Genomic DNA, 24,629 nt, shown 5'->3' with positions numbered 1-24,629 from the left:
CACGCCTGTAAACCCAGTACTTGGGGAGGCTGAAGCAGGTGGCTCACCTGAGGTCAGCAATTCAAGACCAGCCTGGCCAACATGGTGAAACCCCGTCTCTACTAAAAATACAAAAAATTAACGGCGCATGCGCCTGTAACCCCTGTTACTCGGGAGGCTGAGACAGGAGAATCGCTAGAACGCGTGGAAGTCGCAGTGAGCTGAGATCACGTTACTGCACTTCAGTCTGGGCGACAGAGTGAGACTCCCTCTCAAAAAAGAAGAAAAGCGTGAAAGACTGCCTCCGGGAGACGATAGTCTTCCCTGTGAGGTTTGATGCTGTCCCACTGGGAGACGCTGGAGGGTAAAAGGACACAGGGAAGATGGTGTCCTGCCGCCAGCCTTTCTGATTAACGACTTCTGGGAGTAACAGATCTGGGGACACCCCCCCCCCAGAGCCCGGCGGCCACGAGAGGGCACCACCGTCGCAGAATCGGACCTCCGGCGCTTTGTCTCGGGCTCTGGGTCCCAGCGGGGCCGCCCTGCGGAGCCAGAGACATCACGGGGTCGCTGCCTCCGGAGCAGCCACTGGGTGGCGCCAGAGGCCCAGCATCTCCGGAGGCCGCGTCCGTGGGCAACTTGGGGAGCGTTGAGTCATCGTGGCCTGTGATTAAGCATTTCTCTCCCTTCCCCCTCCGCTAGGTTTCAGAGGTGCCGGGAAGTCTGAGCCTTCGCCCTCCTGCTCTCCCTCAATGTCCACCTAAGAGGCCGCCTACACCTGGGCAAGGGCACCCGGGCTCAGCTGGATTTCCAGGAAGACCCACCCTATGAGGACCACTCCCACTCCCAGACCCTCCCCCCAGCCTGAGATTGAGCCCTGGGAATGCCCTGGGGTTGGCGAGGGAACAGCTGAAATCGCCCGTCCTTGGGGACCCTGTCCTTTGTGCCATCTGCCATCTCCCCAGTGCTGGGCATCCAGTCAGCACTCAATAAATGCTTATGAATGGATCAACAACAGACAAGGCCTGGTCTTGGGGCAAGGTGTAGTGTGAACATCGCTGGGAGTCCTGTACCTAGATCTCCCTTTCCTCTTCTTTGAGTTTCAGCACCGTGGGGTGCTGGGGTGAGCTGCTTTGTGCAGAGAAACACGAGTGGGTCCTTGGGGTAGCTGAGGAGGTTCTGGCACCTTGAAGCCAGATCGACATCATGAGACCCTTTCTGTGGACATCTGGTCTTTCAGCCACCCCCTGCACTGACATGCAAGATGGGTGGACTCCTCCCATATCCCACCCCCAGCTCCTTACTGGAGATGGGGGCTTCATTTGAGGAAGAAATTGACGGACAACTAGATGGAGCCCCCTGCATCCTCCTCACTAAAGAAGGTGAATGGTTATGTCACCATGGATGCCCCAGTGACAAGCCAGGCAGTTCAGAGCAAGGGAGGGACATTTAGGGGGCAGGGAATGGGACCATGTCCTGGGAGATTGGGCAGGGGTGGTAGCCTAGGTGGGCTTGGGCAGGAGCAGAAAAATGGGGCCGTTCTGGCAGGGCGGGGGGAATGCATGTGGGGGAATTCCCAAGCCCCTGCCTGCCGCCTCCACCTCCAGATCCTGTCCTGTTGAGGTGACAGGTGGCAGTGCTCAGGAAGCCAGCGCACCCACTGTGCAGTCCACATTCCTACCCCCGGTCCGCAAACCAGCCCTGAGGCCTGTGGTCTGGTGGCGAGGAATCGAGCATTGTTGTCCCCTCTGCCCTTGGCTTTCCAATTTAAACTGGAACCAGAGGCCCTGGGGATAGGGGTGGGTCCTTGCAGACAGCTGGGTCGTGGAGGGGGACATGGGGAGGAGGAGAAAGAAAACAGAAGGATACCAGCAGCTCCCAGGGTCTGGGAATGGAGTTAGGGTTTCCTAGGGCAGAGCCGCTGGGGCTGGACACCCGGGGAACTGGGCTCACATCAGGGCATGTCCTGGTGGACAGGGGGCTCACCTGGGTGTGGACAGGGGGCTCACCTGGGTGTGAACCCGCCCTGCTCTTTCCTCCCCTCCTGCATGAGGTCTCCGGGGTATAAGATTGCAGGGTGGGAGGAGGACCCCACCTGAGCCGTGGGAGCTGGGGTGCAGGAGTCACAGAGTGCTTCATGACGTCGAAGGTCCAGTCAGCCTTTCAGTGACAGATTTCATAGAGGCATTGTTTTCTGCAAATGGGATGACAGCAGCCCCTGTGGCTGCTAACAGGACTGTCATCTGGCTGTTGAGAGGCTTGCGTGGGATGAGAAGTGCCACGACTTCAGCCATGTTTGCATCCGTAACAACCTCTTGGGATAGCCTCCTTCCTGGCTGGGGCCCGCAGGCAGCTTTCCTGGAGGATGGGCCAGGCCACCTGAGCACTGGACTCACCCTGCAGCTGGGTGATCTCCCAGGGCGTCTCTTAGGCTTCTACGAACCGTGTGTGTGCTCAAGAGCCTGCACACACAAGCGGGCACACAGTCACCCACCCCTGGAGATTCGCACCCCTCTTGCTTTCCCAGGGAAGCTGAGGTGTAAACTCGTAGAGGGCGAGGAGGAGGAAGTGGGTAGAGAGGTTTGTGGGCGGAAGGTGAAGGAACTGAAGCCTCAGCCCCAAACAGCAGGTCACGGGGCCTCCACAGAATCATTTATTACAGGTCTTCCCAGAAGAAATAAAATGGAAATAGGGAGAAAGAAAACAAAGGGAGCTCTCTTCTCCAGGAAAGAAACAAATTCTGAACCTTCCATACTTGGCTCAGGAGCCTAAAATTTGCAAATCCGGACAGGATGGGCTCTGCTGGGAGGTAGCCGCTTCCTGGAGCCCAGGCCCGCCTGAAGCCACTGGGGCTGCAGGAGATGCAGTTTCCCTCCCTGAAGCCAAGGGAGGCTACTGACCTGGATCCTGGCCAGGTGAGGCCAGAACCTCGGGGCCTCCTTTGTGTTGTCCATGGAAGACCAACTTCCCGCAACTGAAGGGAGGTTTGTAGGGTCCACTAGGACCCTCTGGAGCATCTTGGAGGAGGTCCACAGGCATGGGGGCTGGGTGGCAAAGGAAACACAGACCTCAAAGTGGCCTACAGTTCCCTCCAGGGTGGGTCCCCTCGAGGGACATTCCCAGGCCCCTTGGAAGGGTAAGGCAGGGGGGCTTTGCCTCCCGGCTTTGTCTTCCGGTAGTTGAGGCGCTTGAAGGCTTCCAGGTCCCGGTGGGTGCCCATGATCAACCGGCTGCGGGGGAAACACAGGCACGCGTGTGGGGCTCAGTGGTCACCAGGTGACAGGGGCCCGCGCCTCACAGCCACACGGTCACCAATGACTCAGATGCACACACACGGCTCACACACACGTGCACATAACCAGGAAGGACCTGTTGCAGCACAGGCTGGACCTGTTCCAGCCTTTCTTCAGAGCCCGTGTTCTGCAAAGGACCAGGGATGGGGGCACGGTGAGGGCCCAGCAGTAGCGGGGTGCCTGACCCTCGCTGCCCACCCAGGGGCTTCACACTTCAGTCCCTCCCTGCTTCTCTGAGTCCCCACTGGCCTCCCACAGGCCCCATGCCCTGTGAGTCCGATCCCAGCCCGTACTTCAGGTTAGAGAGCTCAACGATGAGGCCACGCACGATGTTGGTGGCGTCCTCCATCCTGGAGGCCTCAGAGGCCTGGATCCCCACGAAGGTCCTGGCAGGCAAGGAAGGAAATTGAGAGTGGCCCGACCTCACCGGACTACCAGAGCTCTCCAGTGGGAGGGGCTTCCGCCGGGCCTCGCGCCATCTTTTCCGGGTGTCCAGCCTGTCCTCCTCTGTTCACGACAGAGCCCTGATGGCCAACCCAACTGGCTCCACTGCCCAGCAGGCCCAGAACGCAACCACTTCTCCCCTGCCCTCCCCCTGCCCTCTCAGGATGCTGCTGCCACTGCCGCCCCAGCTCCTGCACCTGCGGTTTGCCCCCGACAGGTACCGGGGGTTGTGAACTTGGGAACCTGGCTCAGAGGTAGGCCCTCTCCTCCTGCAGCTGTGCACCACCTGCCCTCCCTGTGCCTTCCCCTCATCTCCCACTTCTCCCCTCCTGCTTGCTGTAGCCACACTAGACTCCTGGCCATTCCTTGAGCACCTCTCAGGATTCTGGAACATTGTTTCCTAAATGTCTCCTCCTGATGGTGGGTGGTGGCTTCCCTGATCACCCCTTACATTTTAACCCCTTCTCCGCTGCCTTTTTTTCTCCAACACTCTGCCATCTGATGATCTAATCTGCTGTCTCTCATGTCCCCACACCCCGAATCCCCCACTAGCAGTCAACTCTGTGTTTTGTCCCACAGTCTCCCCAGCACCCAGGGCAGTGCTAGAAAAGCCAGCCCTGCCGGGCGCGGTGGCTCACGCCTGTAATCCCAGCACTTTGGGAGGCCGAGGCGGGCGGATCACAAGGTCAGGAGATCGAGACCATCCTGGCTAACATGGTGAAACCCCGTCTATACTAAAAATACACGCCGGGCGCGGTGGCTCAAGCCTGTAATCCCAGCACTTTGGGAGGCGGAGACGGGCGGATCACGAGGTCAGGAGATCGAAACCATCCTGGCTAACACAGTGAAACCCCGTCTCTACTAAAAAATACAAAAAACTAGCCGAGCGAGGTGGCGGGCGCCTGTAGTCCCAGCTACTCGGAGGGCTGAGGCAGGAGAATGGTGTGAACCCAGGAGGCGGAGCTTGCAGTGAGCCGAGAGCCGAGATCACGCCACTGCACTCCAGCCTGGGCAACATAGCAAGACTCTGTCTCAAAAAAAAGAAAAAAAAAAAAAGAAGAAAAGCCGGCCCAGATGGCATTCATATCTATGTAAGGTTTGGGAGGTCAAGGCGGGAGGATGGCTTGAACCTAGCAAGACCAGCCTTGGCAACGTAGTGAGACCCCGTCTCTACAAATAATACAAAATTAGCCAGGCATGGTGATGCATGCCTGTAGTCCCAGCTACTCAGGAGTATGAAGTCAGAGGATCACTTGAGCCCGGGAGATGGAGGCTACAGTAAGCTATGATCCTGCACACCAGCCTAGGCAACACAGCAAGACTCTTATCTAAAAAATATCCTGCCAGGCACGGTGGCTCATGCCTGTAATCCTACCACTTTGCGAGGCTGAGGCGGGTGGATCACTTGAATCCAGGAGTTTGAGACCAGCCTGGGCAACATGGCAAAATCCCATCTCTAAAAAAAATATACAAAATTAGCTGGGTGTGGTGGCGGGTAACCATAGTCCCAGCTACTTAGGGGGCTGAAGTGGGAGAATCACGCAAGCCCAGGAGATCGAGGCTGCAGTGAGCTGAGGTTGCACCACTGCACTCCAGCCTGGGTGATGGGAGTGAGACCATGTCTCAAAAAAAAAAAAAAAAGTCACAGAAGATCCAAGGAGCCACAGAACCCCACCCCCCCACAGAACAGGTGCTACTCTCAGACATGGGCAGTACAGGGGGCCAGGCGGGTAAGTGGGGGCCACTTGCCCTAAACCCGCCCATGCCCCAGGCTTGGCAGCACCTCTGGGGCTGTCACTATGGAAACTGCTGTTCTGCTGCTCCTGCCTTGGTCACCCTGAGGTGACTGGCAGCCCCTGGGCCTTAGCTTCTTGTGTGTGTCATTTAGCCTCAAGCCACCAAACCAGACCCCAGGCCCTCTCGAAGCTTCTAGACATCCAAGGCAGCGGGGAGGGGAGCTGCACTGGCCCTGGGACATCAGAGATTCAGATGTGAACCCTCCTGGCTCTTCACTCAAACCACAGCAGGCCACTCTGATGAACTACCTCTGGTCCGCGTGTAGGTTGTGTGTGTGGATGGGGGAGGTGGCCAGTGGCACGGCAGGTACAAGTCACAGGGAGTGAGGGCAGGAGGCGGGGACAGAGCTGCCCTCTGCTAGGGGAGGAGAAGGAGGAGGAGGGTGTGGGGGCCATACACAGCCAGGAGCTGAGTCCCAAACCCTCCTCCACCCCCACCAGACAGAAACAGAAACTTGGCCATAAATAATTGATAAGCTGCTGCCTCTGCAGAGAGGCAGGTTCAAGTGCCAGGTAACAGAGAGGGCAGCCGCCCAGTCCTGGCTTCGAGGAGGGCTGCGGGAGGGCACGGGAGGAGGGGACAGACTTCGGGGACCACGGGCATGGTGCGGGGGAGAGGGTGCCCTCCCCACACACAGCAGCCTGGAGGACGGCTCACTGGTGGCCTGCATGAGGGAGGAGGTGGTTCGCCTAGGGCAAGAGCCAAGTGGGGAGGGGAGGAGGTGAGGGCAGGTTAGACTCACTTGAGTGCCTGTGTGGTGCCAGAGCTAGGAACGGCTCCAAGATGGTCTCAGCCAACAGTTCTGAGCCCTGTCTGGGTCTCTTCCCCTTCCCAGGGACTCAGGAGGAAGCTTTGGCCCCTCTCCCCAGAGAGAAACAGCCCACAGAGCTGGGGGCACCATCCCAGGGCTCCTAGGGAGACACTGGGTTGGGTGCCGATCACTGGTCACTGTCGCCCATTCTCTGCTTTCGGGGAGCAAGGGAACGTGTGCAGTTTGAAAGACAGGGCTCAGCTTCCCTGCTGGACTGAGGAAGTCGAGGCCCAGGGAGGGAGAACTGGGGTCCCCTCCGTCTGTCACCCTCCTTGGTAAAATTGGTGAGGGTCCTGGAGCCACTTCTCACCCACCCCACACATACCTTGGCTGGGCCTTGGCCACTGCAACAGGGTCTCCACTGGCACGTGGGCTGGGGCCCGGCCAGCAAGGGCCTGGCTTGTTCCCGGAAGGAAAGAACTGGAAAGAGAGCAAGAGGTGTGAGTGCCCGGGGCCCAGGTGGAGCAAGCTCTGCACAGGGGAACCAGAAGTCACGCTGACGCCTTTGGCTTCACTGCAGCCACAGTAGGTCACACCGGGCCGGCTAGGACTCCTGCAGAGGCAGAACAGTAACGGGGAGGAACTCCACGATGGGTAGACTCAGGGCTACCAGCCTGGGCTGCACCCATCCTTTCCCCTTGGAAGGAGAAAGGCCACAGCCAATCCTGGTGTCCGCTCCTAGGCCGGGGCCTCCCACAGGCTGATCTGGGCAGTGGGGGCGCCCTTGTGCCATGATCTTTGGCCCTGACACCTCTGCAGTCTCCTGCATGCCCCTCACTATCTTTACAGGTACAGAGAAAATGCCAAGGGGTGGCAAGCGCAGTGAAGTGGAGTCGTCTACCTTGGCTGAATGAGCCACTCACATCCTGTTAGGAAAGGAGTTTGCAAATATAACACGAGGGGAAAACTCCCAGTGAATACAGAGGAAAGCCTGGTAACTCCAAGGCGCTTAAGCTTCTAAGCATCAGTGGTGGTTTAATTTCCATGGAAAATGTCAGGCTCCATTATAAAGTGGTGACTTACAATGTCCCTCAGAAAAAGAGGCAATGAGCCAGGCTGGGCGCGCCTGTAATCCCAGCACTTTGGGAAGATGAGGTGGGAGGATCGTTTGAGGCCAAGTGTTCCAGACCAGCCTGGGCAACACGGCAAGACCCTGTCTCTACAAACAAACAAACAAACAAACAAAAACCTCCAAAATTAGCCAGGCATGGTGGCACACACCTGTGGTCCCAGCTACTTGGGAGGCTGAGGCAGGAGGATCAACTGCTTGAGCCTGGGAGGTTGAGGCTGCAGTGAGCTGTGATTGGGCCACTGCACTCCAGTCTGGGCAACAGAGCAAGGCCCTGTCTCTAAAATTTAAATTAAATGACTCCATATGCAGATTGCAGAAGCTCTATCGGTCCGAGAGTAAGCACAGAGGAGCTATGAGAAAGTAACACCAAACCCTTCCATGACGAGACCTTGGTTTGAGGTTTGAAAGCTCTGTCTCTGCTGTGTCACCTCTGAGTCTCCTCCTCTAGCACAGTGCGTGACCATGGTGAGGTCAGGACGAGGTGCTGAGATGGCCCTCTCGATCCATCTTTGCTATTCCCCGTGCCCCTGCCCATGCCGGGAGACATGGGCCTTGGCCTTCCTGCCAGGAGCCACCCGGAACCTTCCCACGGGAACGTGTTCCTTGCCTGGGTCGCCTCGACTTGCTGGGGAACGCCTCGTGTCAAAACCAAACATGCCCAGGCCCTGGCAGTGCTGTCAGGGCGGTGCCTTCTCCCCTGGTGGGGGAAAGGCTGCCGATGTTGGTCAGGTCTGACCAGCCAGCTGTCTGTCTGGGTCCCCCAGAGTCTGGATTTCAGGGTCTTTTTCCAAGCTCGTGGTTTGGCAGCCCATTTAGGTGGGTTAAGGGCTTCACCTGCTGGATGCCACTTAGGTGCACCTGGCCCCAAACACCTTAACCATTTACCAGCCTTCTCTCCAAGCCACCACCCACGAGACCACAGACTGGAGGCAATGGAGGCGGCTCTTCTCTCAAGCAAGGGATTTGCATTTTGCAAGGCATGAGGCTCTCATAAAATTTCAGCTGTGCCCAGCAACAGAACTCCTGCCTTTCCCACATGCTCATGTTCAGCCTCTACCACTGAACTGTACTGTGACTCACTATTTTTCTTTTTGAGACAGGGTCTCCGGCACCCACGCTGCAGTAGCATAATCTCAGCTCACTGCAACCTCAACCTCCCGGGCTCAAGTGATTCTCCTGCCTCAGCCTCCCAAGTAGCTGGGACTGCAGCCATGCATCCCCATGCCTGGCTAATTTCCTTTTCTTTTTTTTTTTTTTCTTTTTTTGAGACGGAGTCTAGCTCTGTCCCCCAGGCTGGAGTGCAGTGGCGCGATCTCAGCTCACTGAAAGTTCCGCCTCCCGGGTTTACGCCATTCTCCTGCCTCAGCCTCCCGAGTAGCTGGGACTACAGGCGCCCGCCACCTCGCCCGGCTAGTTTTTTGTATTTTTTAGTAGAGACGGGGTTTCACCGTGTTAGCCAGGATGGTCTCGATCTCCTGACCTCGTGATCCGCCCGTCTCGGCCTCCCAAAGTGCTGGGATTACAGGCTTGAGCCACTGCGCCCGGCCAATTTTTTCTTTTTTTGAGACAGAGTCTTGCTCTGTCACCCAGGCTGGAGTGCAGTGGCGTGATCTTGGCTCACTGCAACCTCCGACTCCCGGGTTCAAGCGATTCTTCTGCCTCAGCCTCCAGAGTAGCTGGGATTAAAGGCACATGCCACAACGCCCAGCTAATTTTTGTATTTTGGTAGAGATGGGGCTTCACCATGTTGGCCACGCTGGTCTTGAACTCCTGACCTCGGGTGATCCTCCTGCCTCGGTCTCCCAGTGCTGGGATTACAGGTGGGAGCCACTGTGCCTGGCCATGAATTTTTTTTTTTTTTTTTTTTTTTTTACATCTCAACACAGGGACAGCAAAGAAACAGAGGCTGACATTTGAAAAGCAAGTTTGGCTCTGTGTTCCAGGATGCGGCAGCTGGGGCAGGACCTGGGTGCCAGCCTGGCCTCCTCGCCTCACGCCTGCCTCACCTCCAACAGGTATACGAACTCTTCCAGAGTCTTCGCTGCTACACCCAGTGTGTGGAGAGAGAACCGCCTACCTCCCAGGGTGTGACTGTGACGCCCTCAGCCCAGGCTCAGGTGTGCCAACAGCTGGGGAGGTCACTCTTCCCCTGGGGGGCAGGGCTGAAGCAAGGCTGCCACCTGCCCAGACAGGAGAACGAACGCCAACAGCTGGCACCAGCTCTGGAGCCAGAGGAGGCCACATCTGGGCAGCCGGTGGGGCAGGCAGATCCCTGAAGAGGCAAAGCCCTTACATGTTTCAGCAGAAAAACAAAATGACTTATGTGTGTTTGGGAAGGAATCATATCAGGACCTCCAGAGGGCCCTAAGGAGATGGGCAAAGGCTCTTTTGCAGCTTGGGAGTGAAGCCCCCTCCCCAGGCCCAGCTTCTGTCCATCACCCCACTGTGTCCACCGTCCTCAATACATGCCCTGGGACCCCACAGCCAGGGTCAGGCACTGAAGCAGAAGCTGCCAGGGGCTGGCACTCCTGGGGACTCCAGTTCAATGTGGGAGGCCCGGCTGAGAAAGCAGCTGTGTGTCACCATCCCTGGATGTGTAGACAACCACCGAAAGGCAGGTCTATACTTTCTGGAAAACCACCGACTCCACGTCCAATAGAGCTGCAACTCGGACTCCTCGAGTCGTTGGCTGTGTAAATGGTACGCCCTGAGCCCCAGCTCCCCCTCCACCGCTGTGCCATGTGAGGAGAGGGCTTGTGGAGGTTAGGTGCCTGCCCTGGGCAGGTATGTCTGTCACTCGGGGCAGCTCTTACCTGCTCAGGCGGGGCTTCGAAGTCAGAAGCGTCCAGGGCATCCTGTATCTGGCTGTCCAGCAGGAAGTCGAGTTCCACAGCTGAAGAGTCTGCCCAGGTGGACTGGTCCGCAGAATGAGGCAGGTGGTCTTGCTGCCCTGCCAGGTCTGAGGTGGTGTCTGGAATGCCCTGCTGGGCCCCAGGCTCCTGGAGAGGGCTGTCTGCTGCTTCTCTGTGTTCTGGCAGAACAGAAGCTTGTGGGGACACACGGAGCCCCTCAAGGTCTTGTTCGAGGTCCTGGCCACTTGACTCGGCTGCCTCTTGAGTAGGGCCTGGCTCCTGCTTCTGATCGACACACGGACCCGTGTCCGTGGCTGCATGGTCGGAATCTCCAGCGCCCATCATGGACTCTCCGCTCCCAGGTGCCAGAGCCAGGGAGGCTGTGGGACCCACTGGGACATCGCCAGGGGGCTTGTCATCCTGCCCTGCCTCCCCCGTTTCTCCTGCGGTTTCCCTAGTGAGGGGGGTGTAGCCTGGCAGGGCCCTCCTGTAGCCTCCATCAGCGGCCTTCCTCTTGGGAGAGGCAGGTGACATGGCGCTGGCCTGCCCATCGGGCCCAGCCACCTCCAGAGCCCTCTCTTCCAGCTCAGCAGGGTCTGTGCTCAGGTCTGCAATGACAACCATCCCGAGGGAGGAGCATCCCAGGCTGCTATGAGTCCCTTCCCCTTCCCTGCCCATCCTGCTGGGGGTCTGCTGGGGGTCAGGGGAGCCCTGGGCCACAGACCCGGGTTCCAGGCACCAAGAGGCAGGGCCCAGTCCCAGAGCAGGGCCCAAGGTAGGAGCTGATGCTGGGGTACAGGGGATACCGTCTCCCTCCTCCTGCGGCCCTCCAGGCAGGCCAGCCCCTGCTGTCCTTTGGGCCCCTCCCTCCTTGGGGGCTCCTCTGTCTGGCTTCTCCCCTTCAGAATCACTGCTTGGTAGGTGTTCCTTTTGGCCACGATCACCTGGAACCCCATCTGTTTCAGGCCTGCTGTCTTCAGCCCCTTGTTCTGACAGGTGGTCTTGGCTGGCGCTCTGTGAGGAGGACAACCCTGTCCCCCTATCTGGAGGGTCATCAGGCTGAGAATCTCCACTGCTGGGCACAGCCTGCACGGGGCTCTGGCTGCTCTGCTCAAGGTGGGCACTGTCTGCCTGCGTTGGGTCCCCCGGCTCCGTGGCCTCCTGGAAGGGGAGCCCCAGGGTCTCCACTAGCGGCTGGCATCCTGGACTCTGGGCGCTGGACTCTGGGAGTGTTTCCTGTGGACAGAAAAAGACTTAGCCCCGGGGCCTTTGAAAACCAAGTTCTCCAAAGAGTTTTCTATTAGGTTAGTGTAAAAGTAATTGCGGGTTTTGTCATTACTTTTAATGGCAAACAGTGGCCAGGCGCAGTGGCCTGTAATCCCAGCACTTCGGGAGGCCGAGGTGGGCGGATCACTTGAGGTCAGGAGTTCAAGATTAGCCTGGCCAAAATGGTGAAACCCCATCTCTACTAAACAAATACAAAAATTAGGCTGGGCGCGGTGGCTCAAGCCTGTAATCCCAGCACTTTGGGAGGCCAAGACAGGCAGATCATGAGGTCAGGAGATCGAGACCATCCTGGTGAACATGGTGAAACCCCGTTTCTACTAAAAAAAAAATACAAAAAACTAGCCCGGCAAGGTGGCGGGCGCCTGTAGTCCCAGCTACTTGGGAGGCTGAGGCAGGAGAATGGCATAAACCCGGGAGGCGGAGCCGAGATTGCGCCACTGCACTCCAGCCTGGGCGACACAGCGAGACTCTGTCTCAAAAAAAAAAAAAAAAAAATTAGCCAGGCATGGTGGCAGGTGACTGTAGTTCCAGCTACTCAGGAGGCTGAGGCAGGAGAATCGTTTGAACCCGGGAGGCAGAGGTTGCGGTGAGCCGAGGTAGGGCTGCACTCCAGCCTGGGTGACAGAGTGAGACTCTGTCTCACATACACAAAAAAATTAATGGCAAAAACCGCACTTACTTTTGCACCAATCTAATAGTTGTGACTGCCCTGTTCAAAGACTCCGATGTTGTCACCGGCCATCATGCGTGGAAATAGGCATCAGTACCAGGGCTGGCGACTGGAGGGGGATCTGGAAGCACAGAAACCTCTCCTTCCATCAAGCTCTTCTCTCTGCCAGCACCAGACACTCAATAAGATCAGGGATATGAAAATCAAGGTGGCATTCAGACCACACCAATGTTAATTTCCTGTTTATTATTATTTTTAGACAGAGTTTCACTCTTGTTGCCCAGGCTGGAGTGCAATGGCACAATCTCGGTTCACTGCAACCTCCACCTCCTGGGTTCAAGCGATTCTCCTGCCTCAGCCTCTCGAGTAGCTGGGATTACAGGCATGCGCCACCATGCCCGGCTAATTTTGTATACTTAGTAGAGACAGAGTTTCTCCATGTTGGTCAGGCTGGTCTCGAACTACTGCCTGCCTCAGCCTCCCAAAGTGCTAGGATTACAGGCGTGAGCCACCGTGCCCAGCCACTATTATTATTTTTATTATTTATTTTTCATAATTTTGAGACAAGGTCTCACTCTTTCATCCAGGCTGGAGTGCAGTGGTGTGATCACGGCTCACTGTAGCTTTGACCTTCCTAGGTTCGGGTGACCCCCCCATCTCAGCCTCCCAAGTAGCTGGGACTATAGGTACACACCACACCTGGATACATTTTGTGTTTTTTTATAGAGATGGGGTTGTGCCATGTTGCCCAGGCTGGTCTTGAATGCCTAGGCTCAAGTGATCCTCCTGCCTCGGTCTCCCAAAGTACTGGGATTACAGGTGGGAGCCACTGCACCTGGTCAAGTTTTAAAACAATTATTGTAGGCTGGACACAGTGGCTCATGTCTGTAATCCCAGCACTTTGAGAGGCCGAGGCAGGAGGATTGTTTGAAGTCAGAAGTTCGAGACCAGCCTGGCCAACAGGGTGAAACCCCATGTCTAATAAAAATACAAAAATAAGCCAGGTGTGGTGGTGTGCACCTGTAGTCCCAGCTACTGGGGAGGGTGAGGCAGGAGAATCGCTTGAATCCAGGAGGCAGAGGCTGCAGTGAGCCGAGATCGCACCACTGCACTCCAGCCTGGGTGATAAGCAAGACTCCATCTCAAAAAAAAAAGAAAAAAAAATTATTGTAGAGATAGAGTCTTCCTGTGGTGCTCAGGCTGGTCAAGGGAAGTTTCCCAAAGTGTTGGGATCACAGACATAAGCCACTGCACCTGGCCAATTACCTAGTTTTGATGATGGACTACAGTTATACACGGTGTTACCACTCGGGGAAGCTAGAACAGAGAACACCAGAAATTCACTCTGTACTGTTTTTTGTTTTTTAAAAAATTGTGGTAAGGCCAGGCGTGGTGGCTCACGCCTGTAATCCCAGCACTTTGGGCGGCTGAGGCGGGCAGATCACCTGAGGTCAGGAGTTCAAGACCAGGTTGGCCAACACGGTGAAACCGTGTCTCTACTAAAAATACAAAAATTAACTGGGTGTGGTGGCAGGCGCCTGTTATCCCAGCTACTCGGGAGGCTGAGGTGAGAGAATTGCTTGAACCCGGTGGGGCGGAGGTTGCAGTGAACCAAGATGGTGCCCTTGCACTCCAGCCTGGGTGACAAGAGTAAAACTCTGTCTCAAGAAAAAAAAGGAAAAAAAAAAAAAAGAATTGTTGCATACTCAACATACATCCATAGCACAATGTACTGAAAACGACGGGTGGAAGAGAGGTGCAGGCCTCACCATTGCCAAAGAACTCCAGGGTGAAATGGGGCTGCCAAGACTGGGCCAGGAGGCCGCACGTGCGAGGGGCTCAGCCTGGCTGATTTTAAAGGCCCCACTCCTGAGGTCCTCATCCTTTGTCTCTCCTTTTCTTGCCACTGTCTTCCTGGATTTTGCAAACTGGGGAACAAACCTCCCAACTGAGTTCTGTAAACCGGATACAAGAACAAAGCAGCAATAAAGATAAGGGAGGAATGAGGTCTCAGGAAAAAAGCAAACCCAAACCTGCTCCTTTCTTGTAGCCTTGAGAGAACTCCACCCTTGCCCTTTGGGCATCTTCCCTCCAGCCCCTGTAGACCATGAGTGAGCAACTGGTGACCATGAAGGGAGACACAGAGCCGGAACTTTAAGGGAGGCAGTGGTGCTTCTACATCCACGAGGCCACAGGACAGGCTCACCTGGGAAGGAGGAAGGGGAGCTGGCTCCTTCTCTGGTTGACGGAGGAGCCGGCAGGGAGCTCCTGTTTCCTCATCTGGGGAGCTGTGTAGGAAAAGATAAAACTGAGGGAGATCTGCCCGGGTACTGTGGCTCACGCCTGTAATCCCAGCACTTTGGGCAGCTGAGGTGGGCAGATCACTGAGGCCAGGAGTTCGAGACTAACCTAGGGAACATGGTGAAACCCTATCTCTACTAAAAATACAAAAATTAGCCGGATGTGGTGGCACATGCCTGTAATCCCAGCTACTCGGGAGGCTGAGGCAGAATGGCTTGAATTTGGGAGGTGGTGGTTGCAGTGAGCCAAGGTCGTGCTACTGCACCCCAGCCTAGGTGACAGAACAAGGCTCTGTGTCCAAACAAACAAACAAACAAACTGAGGGGTATTTGAAATCCTCCTAGGTTGTCACTCACATATTGAGACAAATGCAAAACAAAATCCAAGAGGAAACCAGTGCTAAGAGTCTCCTAGGCTGGGCACGGTGGCTCATGCCTTTAATCCCAGCACTGTGGGAGGCTGAGGTGGGTGGATGCCCAGGAGTTTGAGACCAGCCTGAGCAACATAGTGAGACCCCATTTCTACAAAAAATTTAAATATTAGCTGGACAAAGTGATGTGTGCCTGTGGTCCCAGCTACTTGGGAGGCTGAGATGGGAGGATCATCTGAGCCAGGGGAGTTCAGGCTGCAATGAGCTATGATCACATCACTGTACTCCAGCCTGGGTGACAGAGCAAGACCCTGTCTCAAAAAAAAAAAAAAAAAAAAAAAAGTCTGCTAGATGGAAGGCCCTGGAAAACCTGCTTTAAAAGAGTGGAATGGGGATGGAGAAGCAGTGACCTGAGAACATTTAACGGGCAAGGAGGGTGCAGAGTCCCATTTGGAGAATACACTGCCTCAACAGGACTTTGTTACACTTATAATGCCAGAACTGCCTTCTGAACTGGGAATAGAGATATTCTCATTTGGATGGACACTCCAGCTCTCACAAGACACATTTTAGGGAAAGGAAATTGTACATGCAAGAAACATAGTGTCTTTAAAAACTAGTGAAACTTAGGGTTATATTTAAATAAATAAGGGCCAGGTACAGTGGTTCACACCTGTAATCCCAGCACTTTGGGAGGCCGAGGCAGGCAGATCACCTTAAGTCAGGAGCTCAAGACCAGCCTGGCTAACATGGTGAAATCCCATCTCTAGTAAAAATACAAAAATTAGCCGAGTGTGGTGGCGGGCGCCTTTCATCCCAGCTACTTGGGAGGCCGAGGCAGAAGAATCGCTTGAACCCAGGAGGTGGAGGTTGCAGTGAGCCGAGATTGTACCACTGCACTCCAGCCCAGGTGACAGAGCAAGACCCTGTCTCAAATACATACACACATATCCATAAGGATATATATATCATTTTGTTTTGGCTAATTATTTTATTTCTTGTAGATATGGGGTCATCCTCATTATGTTATACAGGCTCTTCTCGAACTCCTGGGTTCAAGCAATCCTCTTGCCTTGGCCTCCCAAAGTGCTGGGATTACAGGCGTGAGCCACTGTGCCCAGCCCTGCTTGCTTTTCTTTTTTATTGGTCATTAGCTCACATAACAATTCCTTTGTTCCCTTCTTGATTAAGGAGGAGGAATGCGGAAGACGGACGGGTTTGACCAGCAGACAGAGTATGAGTTATAGAATATAAGTTCTGTAACCTTGAAAAATTCAACGTTATCTTTGTCCACAGTTAAACTTCTTTTTTTCTTTTATTTTTTAGATGGAGTCTCACTCTGTTGCCCTGGCTAGAGTGTAGTGCCATGATCTCTGCTCACTGCAACCTCTGCCTCCTGGGTTCAGTCGATTCTCCTGCCTCAGCCTCCCGAGTATCTGGGATTACAGGTGTGTCACCACATCTGGCTAATTTTTGTATTTTTAGTAGAGACAGAGTTTTGCAATGTTGGCCAGGCTGGTCTCAAACTCGTGACCTCAAGTGATCCTCCCCGCTAGGCCTCCCAAAGTGCTGGGATTACAGGCATTAGCCACCATGCCTGGCCGAAACATCAACCATTCTTACCAGCGAGGAAAGCTAGGAGAAGTAAGATCCAATGGCCCTGAGCTCTGGGAAGGAGTGGGTCACAGCACTGGATAGGTTGTGGGTCTACTTCCCAAAGCATTGCTGTCTGCTGAGTTGCTGTGCTATGTGGACTGTCAGTGGGGAGACCTGCCGGAATGCTCAGAGCCACGTACCTGCAGACCGCCTTTCCTGGTTCCTCCCCGTGCTGCTGTGTAGAGGGAACAGGTCCCAGTTTACTCTCTGGCTCCTCAGGGTGATGTAAACAGCCCAACATGGAACTCTGGGGGTCTCCATCAGAGTCTCCTAGCCTTGGGGTCTTTAGGGGTTTTGGAGGACAGAGTCCGTCTCCTGTTTTAGAGATAGAGGAAGATGAAGGGGTGGGGGATACAGCCACTGCCATGGCTGACAACTGAACACAGCAAGGCCACTGCTGTCTTGAAAGAAAGCAGGCTCGTTCCAAGGGCATGAAACCCCCGCTCTGATGCTCATCTGGTGAGCGAGAGATGGACTGGAACCCCTATCAAAGGTGGGACTTATGAGCTTATGTGGCCATGAGATTCAAAGGCTTTTTACCTATGGACTGGCTGGAGCTGAGGCTGAATCAGGAGGTGGCCTGGCCTGGCTCCAGATCACACAGAAGAACCTGGCCCGGCCGACTCTCTCTCTGGGGAAGTGGTAAGGAGTGTGTAGTGGGTCCCAGCTCAAACAGCTCTGCAGAGGGAACATTCCTGTTCCCACCAAACATCCCCTTTCATGAGCCTGACTTCTTCCCTTCTCAGCTTTTCTGCAAGTATCGATGTCCTGGGTCATCTCCCGTCTTCCCCACTACAACTAGGCTGCACGCGAGAAGGGGCCGAATCCATCTCACTCTCTGCGGGGTCCCAATTGCCTGTAAGAGCATCCTGTACGCTGTTGGTGCTCAATAAATACTTAGGACATGATTGGATAAATGCACACCACCAAGTGCAGACAAGATTAAATTATGTACCACTCTAGTGTGCTGAGACATCTGTGAAATAGCCATCCTGGGAAAACTGGGACTCACAGTCAGCAGGTGCTGAAGAGGTGATGCTTTGGCCACGTCCTGGCCCCTTGCATTTCTGCACTAACTTCCCCATCACTGAAAGCAATTGCAATGTGTCGTCTTCTGGCATTTAAGAGGCTAAAGATCTTACTGACATCTTTGTATACATAGCACGGTGGCTCACGCCTATAATCCCAGCACTTTGGGAGGCTGAGGCGAGTGGATCACCTAAGGTCAGGAGTTCAAGACCAGCCTGGCCAACAAGGAGAAACCCCATCTCTACTGAAAATACAAAAATTAGCCAGGCATGGTGGCACCCACCTATAGTCCCAGCTACTTGGGAGGCTGAGGCAGGAGAATCACTTGAACCTGGGAGGCAGAAGTTGCAGTGAGCTGAGATTGTACTACTGCACTCCAGCCTACGTGACAGAGTGAGACTGTCTCAAAAAAAATTAATATGTATTATATGTTATATATAAGAATACATATGGATTCATATTTAACATATACATACATATAAAATATATTATGTTTACATATTACATATTTATAATTAGAAATATATATTAAATTATATATTTCTAATATATTAATATATTATAAAATTATGTACTTATATATGATGTATATTATATATTTGTTAAATATATACAGTATATATTATATATCCCACTATATTGCCAGGTTGTTCCATGTGATCTAAAGCCAGGCCATGCCACCTCAGGATTCAGCCTCAGCCAAATATGTAAATATATATATTTATACATACATATTTATATATATGTATTTATGTATTATATATACTATATATATTTTTTTTTTCTTTTTTTGAGACAGGGTCTGGCTTTGTCTTCCAGGCTGGAGTGAAATGGTACAACCGTGGATCACTGCAGTCTTGACCTCCTGGGCTCAAGCCATCCTCCCGCCTCAGGCCCCTTGAGTGGCTGGGAAAACAGGTGTGTGCCACCATGCCTGGCTGTCTTTTTTTGTTTCTGTTTTGTAGACACAGGGTCTCACTATGTTGTCCAGGCTGGTCGTGAACTCTGGCGCTCAGAGTTCACGACCTCTGTCTCGGCCTCCCAAAGTGCTGGAATTATAGCCATGAACCACTTTGCCTGGCCAGCATCTATTTTTTGAATTAAGAAAACTTACTTACATCGAAGCTTTCAATAGTGGCTGGCTTGTAAGATGTCCCCAAAACTGGCCCCACCTAATCATGTATTCAGTGCACAAATGATAAGGGTTGACGCTAGTGAGTTCTACACCAGATGCTGTCCTAAGAACTTGTGTGTGTTAAGATAAAAGCTCAAGGCAGGGTGCTGCTGTTATGCCTGCCTTACAGAAGTAACATTGAGCAATTCAATATTATCTTTGTCCATGATTAAAATATCAGCCTTTCTCACAGCCTGTAATCCCAGGACTTTGGGAAGCTGAGGCAGGTGGATTGCTTGAGCTCAGCAGTTCAAGACCAGCCTGGGCAACATGGTGAAACACTGTCTAAAAAGTATGAAAACTAGCCAGACATGGTGGCGCACGCCTGTAGTCCCACGTACTTGAGAGGCTGAAGCGGGAGGATGACTTGAGCCCAGAGGAAGAGATTGCAGTGAGTCCAGACTGCGCCACTGCACTCCAGCCTGGGCAACAGAACTAGAGCCTGTCTCAAAAAGACAATTGAATTAAAATAAATAACAAGGGCGGCCGGGCGAGGTGGCTCAAGCCTGTAATCCCAGCACTTTGGGAGGCTGAGACGGGCGGATCACAAGGTCAGCAGATCGAGACCATCCTGGCTAACCCGGTGAAACCCCGTCTCTACTAAAAAATACAAAAAACTAGCCAGGCGAGGTGGCGGGCGCCTGTAGTCCCAGCTACTCAGGAGGCTGAGGCAGGAGAATGGTGTAAACCCGGAAGGCGGAGCTTGCAGTGAGCTGAGATCCGGCCACTGCACTCCAGCCTGGGCGACAGAGCGAGACTCCATCTCAAAAAATAAAAAATAAAAAAAATAAAAAGGGCAATATGGCAAAACCCCATCTCTACTAAAAATATAAAAGTTATCTGGGCATGGTGGTGGGCACCTGTAATCCCATCTACTTGGGAGGCTGAGGCAGGAGAATCGCTTGTACCTAGCGGGCTGCGGTTGCAGTGAGCCAAGATGGTGCCACTGCACTCCAGTTTGGGCAAGGGAGTGAGACTCCATCTCAAAAAAATAAATTAGTAATTAAATTAAATTAAAAGGAAAGATGTGAGAATTGACACCCAAGGGCCCCAAGTTCCCAGAGAGGTGTAAACATTGAGGCACACTGAGGCCAAGGAACCGAGGCTGGCACCCGTCCAATTCCAGAACCAGCACACTTAAGAATACTTGAACATGGCCGGGCGCGGTGGCTCAAGCCTGTAATCCCAGCACTTTGGGAGGCCGAGACGGGCGGATCACGAGGTCAGGAGATCGAGACCATCCTGGCTAACACTGTGAAACCCCGTCTCTACTAAAAAATACAAAAAAAAACTAGCCGGGCGAGGTGGTGGGCGCCTATAGTCCCAGCTACTCGGGAGGCTGAGGCAGGAGAATGGCGTAAACCTGGGAGGCGGAGCTTGCAGTGAGCTGAGATCCAGCCTGGGCGACAGAGTGAGACTCCGTCTCAAAAAAAAAAAAAAACAACAAGAATACTTGAACATTTACTGAATGCCTACTATGTAGATTTCTACCTAGTAGAAAGGCACAGACAACAAAAAGACAAACCAACAACCAGGTGTGGTGGTGCATGCCTGCAGTCCCAGCTACTCAGGAGGCTGAGGGGGTAGGATTGCTTGAGTCCAGGATCTCACTTGGGTAACACAGTGAGATCCCACCTCTAAAAACATTTAAAACTTAGCTGAGGGTGGTAGCATGCACCTGTAGTCTCAGCTACTCGGGAGGCTGAGGCAGGAGGATTGCTTGAGCCCTGGAGGTTGAGGCTGCAGCGAGCCGTGATTGTGCCACTGGATTCTGGCCTCAGCAACAGAGCTAGATCCTGGCTCTAAAAAAAAAAAACTGAAGAATAACACTATTCAGGGCTGGGCGTGGTGGCTCACACCTGTAATCCCAGCACTTTGGGAGGCCGAGGCGGGTGGATCACCTGAGGTCGGGAGTTCAAGACCAGTCTGACCAACATGGAGAAACCCCATCTCTACTAAAAATACAAAATAAGCCAGGCATGGTGGCTCATGCCTGTAATCTCAGCTACTTGGGAGGCTGAGGCAGGAGAATCACTTGAACCCGCGAGGCAGAGGTTGTGGTGAGCCGATATCACATCACCGCACTCTAGCCTGGTTAACAAGAGTAAAACTCCGTCTCAAAAAAATATATATTAAAAAAAAAAAACACTATCCAAACCCCAGGTGGACTCTTTCCAACCTCAGCTCTGCACTACACACTCACACACCTTGAAGTAAACCTACTGAATGAGTCTCTCTTTCCTTGACGCCAATTGCTAGGGTCTGTCTCAGTCCTAACTCAGCTGTTTGCCCTCCACTAAAACACAGTGATCTTCCTGTAATTGCTTCTAATTCTTCTTCTTCTATGTTTTATTTTTTGAGATGGACGCTCGCTCTGTTGACCAGGCTGGAGTGCAGTGGCACAATCTCAGCTCACTGCAACCTCCATCTCCTGGGTTCAAGCAATTATTCTGCCTCAGCCTCCTGACTGGCTGGGACTACAGGCACAAGCCACCATGCCTGGTTAATTTTTTTGTATTTTCAGTAGAAATGGGTTTTCACCATGTTGGCCACGTTGGTTTCGAACTCCTGATCTCAACCGATCTGCCTGCCTTGGCCTCCCAAAGTGCTAGGATTGCAGGTGTAAGCCATGGCGCACAGCCAATTGCTTGTAATTCTGTCAGTTACAGTTTGGGAGTGCCCATTTAGAACTTCATCCCACTGCTGTGTATTTGCTTAGCGCTCCCTGGGGGAAGCATTTTCCTTTGTCCCCTGACTAGAGCTGGAGGATCTCCAGGGCAGGAACTGAGTGCGCTGCACCCTTTGATCTCCTCCTTGCCCTCCCCAGCTCCATCTGGTGCCCACCTCAAAGGATGCAGCACCACAAGTAAGGCTCCGATGGACATTACTTAAAGAAACACATTCCTAACCATCCAGGCACGGTGGCTCACACCTGTGATCTCACCACTTTGAGAGAGTGAGGTGGACAGATTGCTTGAGGTCAGGAGTTCGAGACCAGTCTGGCCAACATGGTGAAATCCTATCTCTACTACAAATACAAAAAATTAGCCAGGCGTGGTGGTGGTCACCTGTAGTCCCAGATAATCAGGAGGCTGAGGCAGGAGAGTCGCTTGAACTCGGGAGGCAGAGGATGCAGTGAGTCAAGACTGCACAACTGCACTCCAGCCTGGGTGACAGAGCAAGGCTCTGTCTCAAAAGAAACACGAACTTGTGGTCTGCCAGAAAAGACAAAATATAGCTGCTTTGTTTATTTGGTTTCTTGAGATTCTCAAACACTTGCTCACTTGGCTGATCGAATGGCCATTTGTACCAAATAAAAAGCAAAAAAATATCAATGGCATTGAAGAGTCTTCTCTTTCCTTCCGGCGATCTGTCCACATGGGACTAATTTAAGAAAAAATAAGGCAGAACCTTGTGTTTAACACCAAAGACGGAAGACATTGGGAGGGAAAAGGCCTCTTTCACCACCTGCCAGAATCTTCTTCCTCTCTCCACCCTTCCAGTACACACAGAAAGGGCTGTCCACGGCCAGCCCTGAGGTCCACTGAGCTGGGGAGTCTACCGCCAACAGAGGCCCCAAGTGACCTGCTGTGGGTGGGCCTGGCTGTCCCCGGCTTCCCTCTCCAAGGTCAGAGAAATTCTGATGCCTCCAAGCAGCCTGTAGTTCATCTCTGCACAAAACATGTTCAATCTGCTGATCATTTCCTCTTCTGTCCCATATCTTGGGGGAAAAACATGAACACCCTTCCCTAAATTCATCAGCCACTAAATTAGAAAGTCATTTCAAAATTTTGAAGAAATTTAACTTACATTAGAAAATGACAGGCAAATGGAACTCTACTACATCATATTTGGAGTTTGTCTTTCTGACTTGGTTTGTTCCTTTTTTTTTTTTAAGACAGAGTCTCACTCTGTTGCCCAGGCTGGAGTGCAGTGGCGCAATCTCAGCTCTCCCAGGCTCAAGCAAGTCTCGTGCCTCAGCCTCCCAAGTAGCTGGGATTACAGACACATGCCACCATGCCCGGCTAATTTTTGTATTTTTAGTACAGATGGGGTTTCACCATGTTGACCAGGTTGATCTTGAACCCTAACCTCAAATGATCCACCTGCCTCGGCCTCGCAAAGTGCTCAGATTACAGGCAGGAGCCATCGTGCCTAACAATCTTTCTTTCTTTCTTTTTTTTTAAGAGACAAGGTTTTGTTCTGTGTCCCAGGCTAGAGTGCAGGCGCAGTCACAGCTCACTGTAGCCTGGAACTCCTCAGCTCAAGCCATCCTCCTGCCTCAATCTCCTAAGTAGCCAGGACTACAGGTGTGTGCCACCACACCTTGTTAATTAAAAATATATTTTTTTTGAGACTGGATAACATTATGTTGCTCAGGCTGGTCATTAACTCCTAGTCTCAGGCAATCCTTTCAACTCGGCCTCCCAAGTAGCCTGGAGTACAGGTGCACGCCACCATGCCTGGCTATTTTGGGGTGTTTTTCTTTTCAAATGATGAAATTGTATAGGTATACTGACAAGTAAACATGGTCATGCTCTACTGCAAAGTGAAAAATGGAGGCTGCAGATCAGTAAGTGTGATGATTCTATTTTCCAATAAAAGCACTTTATTTGGGCCAGGCACGGTGGCTCATGCCTGTAATCTTTGGGAGGCCAAGGCAGGCGGATAACATGAAGTCAGGAGTTTGAGTGCAGCCTAGCCAACATGGTGAAACCCCGTCTCTACTAAAAATACAAAAATTAGCCAGGCATGGTGGCGGGTGCCTGTAATCCCAGATACTCAGGAGGCTGAGGCATGAGGATCACTTGAACCCAGGAGGCAGAGGTTGCAGTGAACCAAAATCATGCCGCTGCACTCCAGCCTGGGTGACAGAATGAGACTCTGTCTCCAAAAAAATAAAACAAACAAACAAAAAACAAAACAAAACTCAACACTGTATCTGTATATATACAGAAAATGTCTGACCAGGTATGGTGGCTCACGCTGGTAATTCTGAGCACTTTGGGAGGCCAAGGCAGGTGGACTGCTGGAGCCCAGAAGTTCAAGACCAGCCTGGGCAACATACTGAGGCCTCGTCTCTTCCAAAAAATAAAAAAATTAGCCAGGCATGGTGGCACATACCTGTAGTCCCAGCTATTTGGGAGGCTGAGGTGGGAGGATCAGCTGAGCCTAGGGAGGTCGAGGCTATAGTGAGCTCCGATTGCGCCACTGCTCTCCAGCCTGGGCGACAGAGCAAGACTCTGTCTTGAAAAAAAGAAAAAAAAAACAACAGCTGGGTATGGTGGCTTACCCCAGTAAGCCCAGCACTTTGGTTGAGGCGGGCAGATCACGTGAGGCCAGGAGTTTGAGACCAGCCTGGGCAACGTGGCGAAACCCCATCTCTACTACAAATACAAAAATTATCCGGGCGTGCTGGCAGACACCTGTAATCCCAGCTACTCGGGAGGCTGAGGCAGGAGAATCGCCTGAACTTGGGAGGCGGAGGTTGCAGTGAGCCGAGATTGCGCTACTGCACTCTAGTCTGGGCAACAACAGCGAAACTCCGTTTCAAAGGAAAAAAAAAGTCTAGAAGTAGTGTACTGAGGTTACAGTCCTGCCCTGTTTTTCATGCTGTTCTATAGTTGATCATTGTCCTATGGCTGAGCTAGATGTCAACATTAGGGAAAGCTTGGGGAAGGGTAGCCAGAACTCTCTGAATTATTTTTGCAACTTTTCTGTAAGTCCTAGATTACTTCAAAATAAAAGTTTTTTAAAAAAGTCTGGAAGAAGGCCGGGCGCGGTGGCTCAAGCCTGTAATCCCAGCACTTTGGGAGGCCGAGACGGGTGGATCACGAGGTCAGGAGATCGAGACCATCCTGGCTAACACGGTGAAACCCTGTCTCTACTAAAAA

At 52.9% G+C, this 24,629-nt stretch overlaps 1 protein-coding gene and 1 long non-coding RNA gene across 5 annotated transcripts in view; one reads left to right on the top strand and one right to left on the bottom strand.

Moving 5' to 3' along the window:
* Positions 1-996, top strand: part of LOC111523888 — a 24,544-nt gene extending 23,548 nt beyond the window's left edge. Inside the window, exon 2 of the long non-coding RNA XR_002725626.1 lies at positions 682-996. This is a non-coding gene — a long non-coding RNA (uncharacterized LOC111523888). The remainder of the gene's footprint in view (positions 1-681) is intronic.
* A 1,613-nt stretch (positions 997-2,609) lies between these two features.
* The window catches only part of C21H19orf57 (chromosome 21 C19orf57 homolog), a 26,082-nt gene continuing 4,062 nt past the window's right edge, over positions 2,610-24,629 (bottom strand). For 2 of the 4 annotated variants that reach the window (XM_023188624.1, XM_023188623.2), the window contains exons 3-8: positions 16,673-16,847; positions 14,412-14,493; positions 14,050-14,160; positions 10,210-11,484; positions 6,650-6,744; positions 2,610-3,209 (exon numbers count right to left, since the gene is read on the bottom strand). In XM_023188624.1, the coding sequence (XP_023044392.1) occupies positions 3,059-3,209; positions 6,650-6,744; positions 10,210-11,484; positions 14,050-14,160; positions 14,412-14,493; positions 16,673-16,847 (1,889 nt within the window). In that variant the 3' untranslated portion in view covers positions 2,610-3,058. Of the gene's footprint in view, positions 3,210-3,565; positions 3,659-6,649; positions 6,745-10,209; positions 11,485-14,049; positions 14,161-14,411; positions 14,494-16,672; positions 16,848-24,629 lie in introns of all 4 variants that reach the window. The other 2 variants (XM_023188622.1, XM_023188625.1) reach the window with 2 other exon arrangements.

The sequence above is a fragment of the Piliocolobus tephrosceles genome, chromosome 21, assembly GCF_002776525.5.
Source record: "Piliocolobus tephrosceles isolate RC106 chromosome 21, ASM277652v3, whole genome shotgun sequence".
In the NCBI taxonomy this organism is placed as follows: Eukaryota; Metazoa; Chordata; class Mammalia; order Primates; family Cercopithecidae; genus Piliocolobus; species Piliocolobus tephrosceles.
This window is presented reverse-complemented; position numbering and strand designations above follow the sequence as displayed.